Genomic DNA, 18,229 nt, shown 5'->3' with positions numbered 1-18,229 from the left:
TTTAGGTTGAACTCAACTTCAGGATCTTTATGAACACATCTATGCAGTTTTCTTTGCAACGCTATGTTATTTGGCATTGCCTTCTTCCAGGCTGTTGTTGTTTGTTGACTTTTCAAGCTAATCTGCAGCCCTGGCATTCCCTGATAATCTCCCATCCAAATACTAACTGGGCCTGAATCTGCTTAGCTTCCATGCCCAGACAAGGTCAGTTAGATGCTGAGATTTCTTCTGGTCTAGCTAATTTGGCCAACACATAGGGAAAATGTTGACCTTGAATGGAGGACAGACTTGTTCCATGTAATTGAGGTTGTATTTGGTATTAGTTAGACATGCTGTGGCCCTCCACCGGGTGGGCCATTTTCAACCCTGCGGAAAAACTTGATGTGTTCTGGAAGATTATACCTCTATAGGTTATTCCCTTGAAATGAATTTTCATTTAACACAGAAAGCTTTCGACATCTGTGGATTGTTTTTGAAGGTAATCTCTTCCTTTCTCTTTCAGTGTGACAGCGACAGTGATCAAGAAGAGAAGGTAAAGTCAGTTTCTGGTGTCTTATTCCCCCTTTTACGGCTATTTCTGGTATGGCTCATGGTTCTCATATTTCCTTTTAGTTCATGTGTTCATTAGTGAGATGTGTAAAATGTTTGGTGTGCTAAATCTGTAAGTTGAAAATTCCATCATGGTCCATGCTTGACCAAAGATGATTTCAATAGATCTTCTCTATTGATCTATTACAGGGGTGTCAAACTCAATTTCATTGAGGGCTGCATCAGGGTTGTGTTTAATCTCGGGGGGGGCTGGGGCGGGCATGGCCAGCTTGACATCACTCGTGTCGGGGGCGTCTTGGTGGCCCGAGCGTTCTGCCAGCTAAAATGGGCTCCCGAGCTCTGTTTTTGCTGGCAAAGGCACCGTGGGCCGGATCTGGCCCACGGGCCTTGAGTTTGACATCCCTGATCTACTGGATCCATAATTCACTTACTATAGTAGATTTCAATAGCTCTAAAGTGGGCATATCCTGTTTGCCCCTTTGTTTGAGGCATAGAACGTCCTATGATTCTAGACAGTTACTCAAAATGGAGTCATGCGTACAACTGCAACACCTACTTTTAAAACCAGCGTTCTCAGTCTCTGCAACGTTAAGATGTGTAGACTTCAACTCCCAGAATTCCCAACCCAGAATTCTGGGAATTGAAGTCCACACATCTTAACGTTGCAGAGGTTAAGAATCACTCCTGGAACCAAGGGTAGATAATTGGGTCACGTCGATCATCCACTTTCAACATCCCTAATGGCAAGAGGTTGTAGATATTTTAATCCACCTTAGAAAATAACATGGATTTGTTATGCAATTATTAATTACTTGAAAAATATGTTGTTGTTTTCTGGATGGTAGAACCATGTACAGTAGTGGTCAAAATTGTGGAAACTATTTAAACAAGGGGTGTGTATGTTTGTGTGTGAGAAGAGTACAGTGTCTGGAAATCTTTCCAAGTCCTTTATCAGCAGGGCCCATATTTTTGCATTTGTGTGTCTATGCACTGGGAAGCATTAAGCATATACAGTAGTGGCCAAAATTGTGGAAACCTTTTGGGAAAAGTGTATTTTCTAAAACTAGCTAAAAACACCACTTTTTTTGGGGAGTAGTACCATAAAATTATATATCAATGGAAAGTTAATTTAATCACGAATGTAATGCAATAACTTTTATGAAGGATTTGCTATTAGAATAGCAGTTACAGTATGAAGAAGAAAATTGAAACATGTAGGAAAAATGAGATATACGAAAATTATCAACAAGTATCAGTTAATACTTAGTTGGGTAACCTTTAGCATGAATTACGGCCTTACAATGTCTTCCCATGGAGTGAACCAAGTCTTTTAGTTCTGCAGCTGTTCTAATGTGAAACCAAGATTGAATGATTGCTTCTATTAACTGGGTTTTATTGTTGGGTCGCTTCTGACTAACAAGTTTCTTTAGTTGGCTCCATAGATTTTCAATTGAGTTAAGATCTGGGCTATTCCCAGGCAATTCCAGCAGTGGAATAGGATTATCTTAAAACTCCAAAAAAAAAAGTCATGTTATTAGCCATCAAACCTCAAAAATACACTTTTCCCAAAAGGTTTTCACAATTTTGGCCACTACTGTAGTTCATTATTTAGCTTTGACTCCTGTGATAACATTCTGATTATTTGTGCAAAATCGGTAATTCTGCTGTTTTACATACAGGTAGTCCTCTACTTACAACCATTATTGAGCCCAACATTTCTGTTGCTAAGTGAGACATTTGCTAAGTGAGTTCTGCCCCATTTGAATCACTGCAGTAACACGGTTATTAAGTGAATCTAGCTTCCCCATTGACTTGGCTTCTCAGAAGGTCGCAAAAGGTCATCACGTGACCCTAACACACTGCAGCAGTCATAAATATGACTCAATTGCCAAGCATCCAAATTTTGATCACGTGACCATGGGCATGCTGTAATGGTCATGTATGAAAAACGGTTATAAGTCATTTTTTTCAGTGCCATTGTAACTTCGAACGGTCACTGTAAATGAACTGTTGTAACTCGAGGACTATCTGTATTGACTTTTCTTTTGTAGAATATTGATGTTTGACAATTGGATGGTAAACGTTTTATTTTCTCCTAAAAAGTTCTTTTACTTGCAGAGTTGTTTCTCAAAACACACTGGAGTCTATTTCAAATATGGATTCATTGCAGTGGTGGGATTCAAATAATTTAACAACCGGTTCTTTACCCTAATGACCAGCTGGGTAGGCGTGGCTCTGTGATCACGTGACTGTGTGGGCGTGGCCAACTCAACATCACTCACATTGTAACACCTTAGCTGTTACAATGTAATAAGGGTTAACCGGAGAGGCAGTTTCTGTAAGCAGGGCAATAAAGTTTAGGCTAGAAACAACACCAGAATGTTTCCTTCCTGCCTTCCTTACAGGATTAGCCCTGTAAAGTGGAAAAAAACAAAATAAGATTTCTTCCAACACCCGGTTCTCTGAACTGCTTAGAAAGTTAACAACCGGTTCTCCCGAATAGGTGCGAACTGGCTGAATCCCACCACTGATTCATTGGCTGCAAAATATATTCCATTGGATCTGCACCGTCGTATTTCTTTGGTTAAAACACTGGACATCACCGAATGAATACAGTTCCTACAATATAAATTGAGTTATGTATGTGTTCCCCTTCCCCCATACTCCAGAAAAAAAAGCTCTATGGAATTGTTAATATATAAATGGGCATGACACAAATTAAAACTGCTTTCTCGATCCAGTTAAATTACTACAAAATTAATTAACAGGCTACACAGCTTTCATTGACAGTATTTTTGTTTGGAACACAAGCATGATTAGTGATCTTCTTGTTGGGGAATAATGTTGGTATTGACTATGTCATCTGCAGTTTAGGAACCATAATTTTGTCAGCGATGAAGTAAATTGCTGTGATGTAGCAGTTCGTGGTTTGTTTTCTTTATTTATATAGACATCTTGCCAATCCAGCAAGGCATGGAAGTCAAGGTTAATTGTGATTTACTCTTGCTGGTGCAAAAAATGATAGCAGTGATCACACTAGAACTGGACTGTAAAAACACACACTCATTGCACCTTTGTGATCCTATTATTGTATGAGTGATAGTGGCGGGGAAGGGGTGGGAGGTTATATAAGGCTGTTATATAGGGTATATATTGTGGCCTGTCAGCGGCCTGTGCAGCTAGTAGCTGATTCAGACAGCAAGGAGGCTGGTGTTGTGCTGCGCCAGCAGCCTGTACAGCTGGCACTCGAGTCAGACAATGAGGAGGCTGGAGAAGATGTGGTGCCAGAGGTGGGGATTCAGCCAGGGCCTTCAGAACCTCCAGAAGTTCCCATAAGTGAAGAAGACGAAGAGGAGGAGCCTCTTCTCAATGCACAGGCACGCAGAGCTGCCAAAAGGCAGGAGTGGCTCCTCAGGAGGAGGTCTCCTCGAGAGTAAGGCTTGGGGCTAATTGGCCACTCCCTTAGCCTATTTAAGGAAGGACGACGACTGAGGCAATTCGCAGGGAACAACTTCGTTCACTCTCCTTCGCGTCCTGATCTTAGTTCTCTTATCAGTTTCCTACAAATTGCTTCTGTGCTTTCTGCCAATCATAGTAAGATTACGAATATTTATTCTTTGGATTCTTGTAGGCTGTTAAGAACGTTAATTAACAGCCTTTATTTGAAAAAGACTGATTTAATTTAGTAAACTAAGGTTTGTACAGACTTTGTGTGTGCTGCGTTCTTAGCTGGGGCAGAACAGTATAACACAGGCAATAGTTGTTCATATAAGTCAAGGTTAGAAAAAACCAAGTATCGCAGCAAATCAGTTCAGTTGTTAAGTGAACTGTGTGGTTGTTAAGGAAATCTGCCTTCCCCCATTGACTTTACTTTTTGGAAGCTGGCAGGGAAACTCACAAATGTTGGTCACATGACCCTGGGATATTTCAAGCATCATAAACAAATGCCAGTTGCCAAGCACCTGAGTTTTGATCATGTGAATGTGGGGGGATGATGTGATAGTGTTAAATGCGGGGAACCAGTTGTAAGTCACCCTTTTTAGTACTGTTATAACTTTGAACAATCACTAAGTGAATGGTTCTAAGTCAAGGACTATCTGTAATCCAATCAGAAGTTGACTAAGGCATGGGTCATGGTCAGCCACGCCTCCAAGTCCAGAAAGGGATGCAATTGATCAAAGGATTCCCTGGCCACATTCGGTAGATGGTGATTGTGGAGCTCACACAACTCAACTAGAAGTCCCAGGTTCTTCTCAACCCCCTCCCACCCAGGGGTGAAATCCAGCAGGTTCTGACAGGTCCTGGAGAACCGGTAGCGGAAATTTTGAGTAGTTCGGAGAACCGGCAAGTACCACCTCTGGCTGGCCCCAGAGCGGGGTGGGAATGGAGATTTTGCAATATCCTTCCCCTAAGAGTGGGGAGGGAATGGGGATTTTGCAATATCCTTCCCCTGGAGTGGGGTGGGAATGGGGATTTTGCAGTATCCTTCCCATGCCAAGCCCACCAAGCCACACCATGCCCACCAAGCCCCGCCCACAGAACCAGTAGTAAAAAAAATGGATTTCACCACTGCCCCCACCCCCTCGAGCCTTTCGATTTCAAGGTATTTTTGATTTCTCCCCACCCTTCACCAGGAGTGAAATTTTAAAAAGAAAATAAGTTGCCTTCTTGAAATTGAATCGGTTCCCTCTAGAGGAGGTGCTTTCAACCCTTCGTGCTCCGGCGTCTCTCTGCGGCGTACTAAAAGTCTTCCCTTCATTGCCAATTCTGCATACGTTGCTTGTTCTCTTAAAAAGAAAAAAGGGAAGAAAAGAAATGAAAAGAAAAGAAAAGAAAAGGGGGGGGAAAGCAACATACCATCCTTTGAACGGGTCAAGCATATTCAGATGAAGACAAATGGCGCTTATTTGATTTCTTTAAAATCAGGAAATGAAAAAAGTGCTCCCTGGAGAAATCATGTTCTGCCTGACTTCCAAGATAGACCCGAGGCGTGGACCGCAGATAAGAAACAGGCATTTGTCTTTCCTTTCCTTCGCTGGTTTTTTCTTTTTTTTCCCCTTTCTTTTCTCTCTTTTCTTAAATCTCTGAAGGACAGTCGAAGCTGTCAGCTTCCTGACATGTGCATTATCCATGTCATTTTAAACCAAGTGACCTGGAGAAGGGAACACTCTGGCATGACGTGATAATGGTCTCTTCTGGATGAAAACATAGAGTATAAAGAGGAGCGCTGTGTTATTGCTTTGTTTAACTGACAAGTTGGAACTTCCTTTCATTCAGACAGATAGTAATCGCTGGGATTTTTCTTTATCGCCTTTTCTTTATTTATATATCTTCCCTTGTCTGAAAATGGCAGGAGCTTATAGCATTAAAAGTGAGGAAAATCCGGAGAAAATAAGACAGGAAATGACCTGAGCCTAAAAGCGAAAATAATTCCTTTTCCAAGCATGATTCTTGAAAAGTCTCTATCTATCAAGAAGGAAAGAGTAGAAGAACTTGAATTCTAACGGAGCGATGTCCCATTTATGGCTACCGTATCCCAAATTATATTAGGGCAGAGATGTCCTTGTTTTCATTTTTGACCATGTATTTTTTTTTCTGAACCAGCAAGGTGGCAAGTCTCTAGAATGGAATGGAATGGAATGGATTGGAATGGAATGGAATGGAATGGAATGGAATAGGACAGGACTGGACTGGACTGGACTGGACTGGACTGGACTAGACTAGACTAGACTAGACTAGACTAGACTAGAACAGGACTGGACTAGAATAGAATAGAATAGAATAGAATAGAATAGAATAGAATAGAATAGAATAGAATAGAATAGAATAACAGAGTTGGAAGGGACCTTGGAGGTCTTTTAGTCCAACCCCCTGCTTAGGCAGTAAGCCCTACACCACTTCAGACAAATGGTCCATCAAACCCTTTTTGTTTTGAGTGACATGACAAAAAAATTGGAATGCTAGAACTGTACACTCATGTTTTGTTTTGTTTTGTTTTGCTAAAATCCCACAAGAAGCTTCTTGGATGAGAAGTGAAACATCTTCAAGGAAAAAACAAAGGAAGTCCAGTTGCCTCTTGAAAACGCACCTTAGGGACAACCATGACCTGGATGACTGAGAATCTTCATAGATGCTAAAATCCCACAGGTTTTGTTTTGTTTTGTTAAAATAACTCAGAAGATATTATTTGTAGCTCGGGGTTGAACTATGGGGTCCTATGTGTCCTCTGAGCTTGGGAGTTTTCTTGCAGACGTTTCATTACCAAACTAGGTAACATCATCAGTGCAGCACGGATGGTGTTACCAAGTTTGGTAATGAACCGACTGCAAGAAAACTGCCAAGCTCAGAGAACACCAAGGACCCCATGGAAAACTAGCTGCATACCTAAAGAAAAGAAAATTAATAATAATAATAATAATAATAATAATAATAATAATAATAATAACAACAACAACAACAACAACAACAACAACAACAACAACAACAACGAATGATTATGTGAACCAAAGTACAGAAAAATTGCTGCAGGCTGTGAAAATGGAGAACATTATAAAAACAACAGAAACAAAGGCAGAATATAAGGAAAAACAGCTGGATGACAGATTAAATAGATGGAAAACCAAAGCTTTGCATGGACAGCACTTGAAAAACATTGAAGGAAAATGTGATGACAACTTTACAAGGGCATGGCTTAAGAGAGTAACCATCAAGAAAGAAACGGAAGGTTTAATACTCACTGCTCAAGAACAAACACTACAAACTAATGCCATGAAAGCAAAGATATAAAAATCCATCGACAATCCAAACTGCCGACTTTGCAACAACAAAGTCGAATCTGTTTCACATTTAATATGTGAATGCAGCAAAATCGCACAAACTGATTACAAAGTTAGACACAACCGAGTTGCTAAATTAATCCACTGGTCATTATGTAAAAAACACAACTTTCCTGTATCCAAAAAGTCATGGGAACATAAAGTGGAAAAAGTTATAGAAAATGAGAAAGTGAAGATCTTGTGGGACTTTCGAATACAGACGGATCGTCACTTGGAACACAACATGCCAGATATCACAGTTGTCGAAAACCGAAACGTACAATTTATTGACATCGCGGTACTAGGAGACACCAGAGTCGAAGAAAAAGAACTGGGAAAAATCATGAAATATCGCGACCTGGCCATAGGAACTACACAGCTATGGATGAAACATGTCACAGTGATACCCATTGTCATCAGAGCACTTGGTACCATGTCCAAGAATTTCACAAAACACTTCAAGAAATTGCAGCTTCCTGCAATAACATCAGCGGAACTGCAAAAAAACTGTGCTACTTGGAACATCGTACATCTTAAGAAGGTACTTGGTTGATACCTAGGATGCTGGCAGCAACCCGTATCAACCATTAGCACCAGTCAATGGTTTTTGTGACACATTTTTAAATGTCCAGTTGACTGAGTTTCATTTTTAATGAATAAAAGAGAATAATAATAATAATAATAATAATAATAATAATAATAATAATAATAATAATAATAATAATAATAATAACTTTAGGATTCAGACTGACAGGCACTTGGTCCACAACACACCTGACATAACAATAGTTGAAAAGAAAAAAGTATGGTTCATTGACATTGCAATACCTGGTGATGCACGAATTGAAGATAAGCAGCAAGAAAAAATCACAAAGTACCGGGACTTACAAATTGAAGTTGAGCGACTGTGGAAAAAGAAATTGTGTGTTGTCCCGATTGTAATTGGAGCCCTTGGAGCAATACCCAAAGGGCTACCCCGCTATTTAGAAATTCTAAAATTGCCGGACTTGAACATTTTGACTCTACAAAAAACCACCTTACTCGGAACAGCTTACATCCTCCGACGATACCTTAACAGTTCCTAGGTCCTTGGTTAGGACTCGAGCTGCTGAGCTATTAACCAGCCTCAAAGGCTGTGAATCTCACTAAAGATTAACTAATAATAATAATAATAATAATAATAATAATAATAATAATAATAATAATTCCAAAATGTGTCTGCTGGATTTTGAATTAATAATATTTTGCATATTAGCAAAATGATTTGATATTAAAGAACAAGACAGAGCCTTAGGAGCTCTTAAACTAAGGCAACTAATGTTTTCAGTCTGTAGAGAGTCTCAGTCATTCAGGTCATGGTTGTTCAAAATATGCTTTTTCAAGAGGCAACTGGACTTTCTGGTTTTTACTTTTGAAGACTTTTAGCTTCTCATTCCAGAAGCTTCTTCAGCTCTAACAGGATAGTGTCACACTCCTTCCATTTCCCACTATCCTGTCAGAACTGAAGAAGCTTCTTGGATGAGAAATGAAAAGTCTTGAAAAGAAAAAAACAAGGAAGTCCAATTGCCTCCTGAAAAAGCATCTTTGGGACAACTATTGTTTTAGTTGAGATGGGAGGTTCCTCTGTGAAGTATCTAACCAAAAGACTACTTTCAAACCATAGCAAGAAAATGTGCCCACAGATTGGGGGGACAACTTCAAAACAGTGAGTGTGACAGACCGATCCAAGCTCCATTCCTTTTTTAACTTCCATCAGTTGGATTTAGTTCAATGACCAAAGACAGTGGAAAGGATAATCTAATGCATCTTGTCTCCTCTGATGAGCTCTTAGAGATGCCACCATTCGGTATGAGAACTTCATCATGCAAACAATGAGTTCAGCTAATGAGCCAGACTCCTTCTCGTGTGTTGACTAGCAACAAATTGCTCTTGCGTGTACTTTCCTGGAATTCGAGCAAGAAAGGAGAGGAAACGCAGTCCAAATCTTTCTTCTCTCTGCAAATCACCACCCACAAGAGACTCCTGAGGCGGAATTGGTTCTGCAGTTTGAGGAGAAATGGGATCTCCCAGGTCTCCGAGGTTGCTCAACGCTCTGCTCCAGACTTTGCCTGATTTCTGGCGATGATTCATTCCACTGGCTGTCGCTTTTGTCACTCCACAACTCTCGTTGTCATAGGTAACAAACGCTTCCCTTTCTCCACAGCCGCATGTTTGATTCAGAGCCACACTTCTTCTTCCTTCCCTTCCTTCTTTTTTCTTCTTCTTTCTTTCTTTTTTCTTTTTTTTTTGGAGTGGGCCCATTTTGTGTTAAAAATTTGTATTTACTTTGGGAATGTAATTTGTTCCTCACGGATAATATGACCCTTAGCAGAGCTGGATCATGGGTTAGTTGAAGTGATATTTTCCGCTAATGGTAGTCGTACATCATCGCTGTCAGCTCGGGTTAGGAGGCGAGCACGTTACAGCTCCATTTTACCTCTGCAGGCATCGGGGATTATTTGCCATGAGTGAGTGTGACATGACCGCACTACAGAGTGCATTAAAATTTTACTAGCTTCTCCGGCAACTTCCCTACTTCGGCTCGTGCTGCAGGCAGGCAGGCAGGCAGGCAGGCAGGCAGGCAGGCAGGCAGGCTGATGGATATCTCCAAGGCCCTCGCTGCCTTCACCAAGGAGACTCAATGTCAGCGCCCAGGCTGGATCGGCAGCTCCTTCTGTTCCCTGTCACTTTGCTCCTGACTTCCACAGCTGTCCTTTGGAATCAGCCTGAGCTGTCACTAGTGTGTGGCAGAGAATGTGAAAAGGTGACAATATTGGGGAAGGTTTTTATTTTTTAGCACAGGGAAAACAAGGAGAGGTTAGCGAGGTCCAATTAGGCACACTGTCTAGGGCAGGAGTGTCCCATCTTGGCAACTTGAAGGCCTGTGGACTCCCAGAATTCTGGGAAATGAAGTCCACAAGGCTTCAGGTTGCCAAGGTTGGACACTCCTGCTCTTAAGAGAGAGAGAGAGAAAAGAGGGAACAGTACATACAGTTTTCCTCTGTCTGGGTCTCAAAACATGGGGCTTTGTCTGGCACCAGTCTGCACAGTAACATCTTTCTTGGTGCTGAGCAGCTTCCATCACCTACTTGATTTTAATTTTCTTTCCATTTTTTTTTCATTTCGGTGAGAATCTAGTGTGGGCCATCCACAAATGTCATATTTCTATCTCTATATCTATCCCTATCCCGCCCCCTCTCTCTCTGTCTGTCTCTGTCTCTCTCTCTCTCTATCTATCTATCTATCTATCTATCTATCTATCTATCTATCTATCTGGCATCTATCTATCATGTTTCCCAAAAAATAAGACCAAGTCTTATATAAATTTTGGCTCCAAAAGACGCATTACGGCTTATTTTCTGGTTAGGTCTTAGTTTTGGGGAAATACGATACTAAATGCATCCATCTGGCTGACAATCTTAACTGGGGTTTATTTTGGGGGTAGGTCTTATTCTGCAAGCAACCTGCAAAATCATGCTAGGACTTATTTTTTAGTTGGGTCTTATTTTTGGGGAAACAGGATATCTATCTATCTATCTATCTATCTATCTATCTATCTATCTATCTATCCATCTATCATCTATCTATCTATTTAAAAAAAAACACCTCTCTGAGTCTGAGCCACAGATTGATCTCAGAGGCAATTGTAAAAAGTCCAATGGTGAAAATCTGCAGCCAAATGCTTTCTTTCACAGTCAGCTGAGCTGGAAAGGGCTATCTTGCTAGGCTGGGAGATGTGGAGGAAAACAATCAGAGCAGTTTGCTTTGGGGAAAACTATGCCTATTTATGACATAATCTCACTTTTTTAAACATGCCAGCAAACTGAAAAATGGTGGTGGTGGTGGGTTGAACAGGGGTAGGACCGATTTATTTATAAATTATTTATTTATAACCAAATAACAGAGTTGGAAGGGATCTTGGAGATCTTCTAGTCTCACCCCCTGCTCAAGCAGGAAACCCTATACCATTTCAGGCAAATGGTTATCCAATACCTTCTTAAAAGCCTCCAGTGTTGGAGAATTCACAACTTCTGGTGGCAAGTTGTTCCACGGATTAATTGTTCTGTCAGGAAATTTCTCTTTAATTCCAAGTTGGTTCTCTCCCCAATTAGTTTCCATTCATTGCTTCTTGTCCTGCCTGCAGGTGTTTTGGAGAACAGGTTGGCAGCCCCTTATTTATATTTCATATTTCTAAACCACCCATCTCCCTCAAAGAGAGGAGAATCATAAATGATGCTAAATTATAGCATCATTGATAGAACAATTTGAAGAGACCTCAGGGGTCATCTAGTCCAACCCCTTTTTGAGTGGAATAATCTGTCATCACAACATACAGAACATGGATTTGTAAAACTTGGAGTGAGAGGTGAGGGAACAGTTGAAACATGAAGTAGTTTGGTTTCCCCATGCTAGGTAAACCTGGTTATAAAGACATTTTGGACTGAATAAACTAGGATGATAGAGCAATTTCTGAAGCTCTTCATTACAAGTAGACTTCGTTTACCGACTGCCTCATTCAGCAAACATTCTAAGTGATGACAGTGTAAAAAATAAACAGCTTTGTGACCAAACCATGCCTTTATGACTGTTGCCGTGTCCCACACAGTAATGTGATCACCTGTAGGCACTTTACAACTAGCTTGTCACAAACAGAATTAATGTAGAAGTAAAATTGTAAGGGACATGATATTTCCCTTGACGGAAGCAGAAATGAAGTCCTACGTCCATGACAGTCCTGTGATTTTCTGCTTAATGTTGGAAGAAATGTCCATCTGGGTTCAGTTCCAAGTGCGGGAAAAGACACTGGAAACATGGAGACTGCTTGGAAAGGTGGTTTTTAATGCTGGACAGGATCTCATGCCTTGATGATGTTGGGTGAAGGAAAAAAAGGGAAGAGATGCTGAGAGTGCCTGAGTTTTATACCCTCTCTGGGCTTTTGAATTTGAGCTTGTATACTGATTGGTTGTCAGACTTCCATGGGGGCATGCAGGGCAACTCTGTAGGCTGTCCTGAGTCCCAAGCAGAGGTGGGTTTCAGCAGGTTCTGACCAGTTCTAGAGAACCGGTAGTGGAAATTTTGAGTAGTTCGGAGAACCGGTAAATACCACTTCTGACTGGCCTCGCCCCCATCTATTCTCTGCCTCCTGAGTCCCAGCTGATTGGGAGGAAATGGGGATTTTGCAGTAACCTTCCCCTGGATTGAGGTGGGAATGGAGATTTCACAGTATCCTTCCCCTGCCACACCCACCAAGCCATGCCCACCAAGCCACTCCCACAGAACTGGTAGTAAAAAAATTTGAAACCCACCACTGGTTCCAAGCTTGGTTGAGCCTTGCTGGGTGATGTAATCTTCCCAGGTGCCATGTGGTGAGTTCTGTTGCTAGATGGGTAGAGGGCTAATCCTACCTTTGTTGGATCTTGGGTGAGGGCATTTGCCTATGAACAGACCTAGCTATCTCTTTATCTCTTAAGTGGGGACATCTGCTGTGGGCTATTGAGGAGGGTGAGGCTATTAAGAGTGAGTCTGCTGCCTGCCGAAAAAACATTTCTCCATTTCTCATCCAGGGAGGTATAATATTCGTCCTTTTTAATATTTCCTTGAATATTTCCTTTTTCTAGGAGAGGGGTGGGTGCTAACTTCCTACATTAGCAACCGTGATGCTTCACTATGGAGTTGCCAGTCTCAATTGTGGTTATTAAGTGAAGACAACATATGCGTCCTTAGTTTGTGCAAATTCCTAATAAAGACCTAGTGTTTTTCCTGGAGGATTACTTTATAGTAGTTATTTTTTTCCAAATATTTAAGAAGTTGCCACGTAGTTGCTTGAAAAGGAGTTTTTAAGTTCTCCAGAAGATAAGACTCAAATCACAAGAAAAATTAAAAAAACCTGGATGTCTATTTCCAAGTTTGCTGTAGATTCTTTGCATGGGCTGAGATATGGACAAGATGACTCTCGTAAAAACTCTGTAAGTTTCAAGAGGTCAGTTCTGTGCCAAATTTAAATAAGAAGGGCACTGAGAAATGTGCTGGTGGATTTTCCTCAAAGATGCAGAACTCTCCTCCTAGGTCTAAATTGATTTGAAGCCTTTGTTGGCCAGAGTGAGAAAGAAAATGCCATTCAAGATGCTGAGCCAGAAAATGCCATTCAAGATGCTGAGCCTTACCAGGTAGACCAGACAGGGAACGTCAGCTCATTCTATTTTAGAATTAGCTAAATTTACAGAATCTTGCAAGACTGAAAGTACAAATCTCCCACTGTCACCTTTACAGCCTGAGAACCTAGGGAGAATCTTTTCTGAGCTTCTTGCCCTGTCCATTAGCCAGCTATGGGCTATGCTGCCTCTTATCTGACCATTCCCTAAGGCCCCATTTCCCTTATCTCGTTACAAGATGGACTATTCTGACTATGTCATGTTGGTTGCTCCATGAATCAATTGAACGACTTGCCTCCAGAAGTTGTGGGTGCTCCAACACTGGAGGTTTTTAAGAAGGGATTGGACAACCATTTGTCTAGAATGGATATAGGGTCCCCTGCCTGAGCAGGGGGTCCAAGGTCTCTTCCAACTCTGTTATTCTGTTATTCTGTTTTGCTTCCAGATATGTTGGATACAATTTAGGGAATGAACCAGGGGTGAAATCCAGCAGGTTCTGACAGGTTCTGGAGAACTGGTAGCGGAAATTTTGAGTAGTTCAGAGAACCGGCAAGTACCACCTCTGGCTGGCCACAGAGTGGGGTGGAAATGGAGGTTTTGCAATATTCTTTCCCCAGGAGTGGGGTGGGAATGGAGGTTTTGCAGCATCCTTCCCCTGCCATGCCCACCAAGCCACGCCCACCAAGCCACCCCACGCCCACCAAGCCACGCCTACAGAACCGGTAGTGAAAAAAATTGGATTTCACCACTGGGAATGAACATATAGATGCAACCATATAGATGTTCATTCACTGGAATGAACATTTACATGCATAAATAGGGCAATTTATGTATGTAAATCTATTCTCTATTGCCCCAGTAGGCAGGACCAGAATTAACACGCTCGAAGTGTGTACAGCAGGCGTATCAATCAAAAGGCCTGTAGGCTGAATCCGGCCCAAGGGGTACTTAGATCTGGCCGTAGGACCAGCCTGGAACCAGTGAAGGACCAACCCACAATGCCTCTGCCAGGGAAAAGGTTATGTTTTTGCTGTCAGAGCGCTCGGACCTCCACAGGCGTCCCGAACACAAGTGATGCTGAGCTGGCCACGCCTACCCTGGCCACGCCCACCCAGTCCCCCAAGGTCAAATACAATCCTGATGCGGCCCTCAATGAAATTGAGTTTGACACCTGTGGGGTACAGGGTATATTTTAGGGAGAGTTTTCTGACGATATGAGCTGTCAGGCAGAAGAAATGACTACAACAGAATTGGTAAATTCTATTTCGCTGGAGGTTTTCAGAACAAAGGCTAAATGGTGGTAATCTGTCAGAGATGCTCCAGTGGATTTTGCAATGAGCTAGGGATTAGAATAGATTGATTATGTGCCATCAAGTTGTTTTCAACTCCTAAAGACCACATAGATAGATTTTCTCCATGACAATCTATCCCTTAAGCCTAGTTTTTCAGGCCTTCCAATAGTGTCCTTCTCCCTGCTATAACTGACTCCCTCCATCCACCAGGGATTTGACCAGTTGACCTCAAAGATCCCTTCCAATTCTGTAGTTTTTTTTAAAATTTTATTTTATGTTCCTGTTTCTTCTTCTTCTTCTTCCTCTTCCTCCTCCTCCTCCTCCTCCTCCTCCTCCTCCTCCTCCTCCTCCTCCTCCTCCTCCTCCTCCTCCTCCTCCTCCTCCTCCTCCTCCTCCTCCTCCTCCTCCTCTTCTTCTTCTTCTTCTTCTTCTTCTTCTTCTTCTTCTTCTTCTTCTTCTTCTTCTTCTTCTTCTCCTCTCCTCCTCCTCCTCCTCCTCCTCCTCCTCCTCCTCCTCCTCCTCCTCCTCCTTCTCTTTCTTCTCTTTCTTCTCTTGACTCCTGATATTAAAATACTTAGTGATGGTGGTCTTTTTTGAATTTGTTTTCCCTCATAACTTAGTCACTAAGCTATCATAATACAGGTAGTCCTGGAGCTAAGACCACAATTGAGCCCAAAATTTATGTTTAGAATAGAACAGAATGAGATGGAAGGGACCTTGGAGGTCTTCTAATCCAGGCCCCTGCTCAAGCAGACGACCCTATACAATTTGAGACAAGTGTCTGTCCAGTCTCTTCTTAAAAACCTCCAATGATGGAGCTCCCACGGTTTCTGAAGACAAGCTCTTCCACTAGTTAATTGCCCTCACTGTTAGGAAGTTTTTCCTTAATTCCATGTTGCTTCTCTCTTTGGTTAGTTTCCAACCATCGTTTCTTGTCCTGCCTGCCAGTGCTTTGGAGAATAATTTGACCTGCTCTTCTTTGTGACAGCCCCTCAAATATTGGAATACTGCTATCATGTCGCCCCTAATTCTTCTTTTCTTTGGACTAGCCAAACCCAAATCCTGCAGCTGTTCTTCATATGGTTTAGTCTCCAAGCCTTTAATCATCTTAGTTGCTCTTCTCGGAACCTTATCCAAAGTCCCACCAAATGTTGCTAAATGAGAAATCTGTTGAATTTGCTTTGAGGAATACAGATAGTCTTCGACTTACAATCACAATTAAGTCCAAAATGTATGTTGCTAAGTGAGACATTTGTTAAGCGAGTTTAGCCCCATTGTATGATTTTTCTTGCCACATTTGTTAAGTGAATCACTGCAGTTGTTAAATTAATAACACCGTTGTTCAGTGAATCTGGCTTCCCCATTGACTTTTGCTTGTCAGAAGGTCACAAATAGGGATTACATGACCCCGGGACACTGTAACGGTCATAAGTATGAGCCAGTTGTCAAGCATCTGAATGTAAATCACTTGAACATGGGGATGCTGCAATGGTCATAAGTGTGGAAAATGATCACATCATTTTTTTCACTGCTGTTGTAACTTCGAGCGGTCACTAAACGAACTGTTGTAGGTCAAGGACTACCTGAATACCCATTGTTGGTTTGTCTATAACAGTTTCCCATTAATATCCTCTCTGGAAAGAGGAATCATTAAGTTTTCCTCTTCTTCACTGAAAGTAGAAAAACTCATTTTATGATAGAATTGAGTTGCCTTCATTTTCAGTGATTTGAATAAAAGTGTCAGGGATAATACGCTATCCTTTTGTTCATTTGTAACAAACACAGTTTTATTTCTGGAGTAAATGAGAACCTTTATGCCTGCGTGGGGGGAGGAAAATGTTGGTTTAGAAAAGAATACTACAGTCCTTTTTTTATAGCCCAAGAATTTCTGATTAAGATTATGGTGGTTTTGAAATACTATCCATGAGAGTGAAATTTATTTGGGAGACTTTAAAGATTATTGTATGGTCCATAATAAATCCCAAGTTCAGGTATTTCTGTGTAGCTTTTATTATTCCATTCCATTCTTCTATTACAGCTATGTGTGAATCCTTCACTCTGAATTAGTTTTATTGTGACAACATCTGGTAAATTAATGAAGCCAATCTGAATCGAAAATAAAGCTTCTTAACTTAATTCTGTATGCTGAAAAATGCTGCTTCCCTGCAGTTCATTTCTAGTGCTCACTATGAAAAGTATGATGAATGGTTGCAAAAACCAGGTATGTGTAGTCTTAACAAAGAGAAGAACTAGGAGTGACATAATAGCAGTCTTCCAATATTTGAAAATAGTTGAAATCCAATATCTTCAATTGGATTTCAATATTCGAAATCATCAAAACCATTAAAAAGTGAAAGTTAGAATATTTCGGACATGTGATGCAACACCCGGAAAAATATGGCATCCTTCACTTAATCCTCCAGGGAAAGATTGAAGGCAAACGAGGTCCAGGCAGAAGAAGAACATCATGGCTTCAAAATCACGTTTTTGTGTGGCTGTTGATAAAAATAGGATCGCCAACGTGATCGCCAGTGTCCAATGATGGATATGGCACAAAAAGAAGAAGAAGAATATTTGAGAGGCTGTCACAAAGAAGGGTGGGGTCAATCTATTCTCCAAAGCACCTGAAGAACAGAACAAGAAGCAATGGATGGAAACTAATCAAAGAGAAAACCTACCTAGAAATAAGGAGAAATTCCTGACAGTGAGAACAATTAATCAGTGGAACAGCTTGCCTTCAGAAGTTGTGGGTGCTCCAACATTAGAGGTTTCTAAGAGATTGGACAGCCATTTGTCTGAAATGGTACAGAAAATGGTATATGAAATTGAGCAGGGGGTTGGGCTAGAAGACATCCAAGGTCCCTTCCAACTCTATTCGTTTTTCTGTGAATTTTACTCCCCAGTTCATCAAAATACTCACTCTTACCTTACCCAAGTAGTCCCTAATTACAAAGCACAAAAACTAACTTCTTACCTCTGTGTGATCTGTTATCCTATAAATAGTTTGGCAGTCCCTCGGTGATTAATTTATTTCACAACTACCTTCATTTTGAGACAATAACTCAATTATGCAAGGAATTGCCCAAAAAAATCACTTGAGCTATAGAAACCATCAGGCATTCAAAAATTGTCAACTTGGATTTAACCACTGTCAGTCAAAATCAGTTATGTAGCTCCATGTGATAGTCCTTATGATCACAATTGAGCCCAAAATTTCTGTTGCTAAGTGAGACATTTGTTAAGTGAGTTTTGCCCGCATTTTATCGTTCTTGCCGTAGTTGTTAAGTGAGTCACTGCAGTGATTGTTAAGTCAATCTGACTTACCCATTGTCTTTGCTTCTCATAAGGTCACAAAAAATGATCACATGACCCCAAGACACTG

General features: G+C 41.2%; 1 protein-coding gene across 2 annotated transcripts in view; it reads left to right on the top strand.

Moving 5' to 3' along the window:
• Positions 1–18,229, top strand: part of AUTS2 (activator of transcription and developmental regulator AUTS2) — a 1,101,572-nt gene that overhangs the window by 778,241 nt on the left and 305,102 nt on the right. For both annotated transcript variants that reach the window (XM_070945611.1, XM_070945602.1), the window contains exon 5: positions 503–532. In XM_070945611.1, coding sequence (XP_070801712.1) covers positions 503–532 — 30 coding nt within the window. The remainder of the gene's footprint in view (positions 1–502; positions 533–18,229) is intronic.

The sequence above is a fragment of the Pituophis catenifer genome, unplaced genomic scaffold (assembly GCF_029215685.1).
Source record: "Pituophis catenifer annectens isolate HBS135680 unplaced genomic scaffold, rPitCat1.0.hap2 SCAF_1, whole genome shotgun sequence".
In the NCBI taxonomy this organism is placed as follows: Eukaryota; Metazoa; Chordata; class Lepidosauria; order Squamata; family Colubridae; genus Pituophis; species Pituophis catenifer.
Note: the sequence above shows the minus strand (reverse complement) of the source record. Positions and strands in the feature narration are given on the sequence as shown.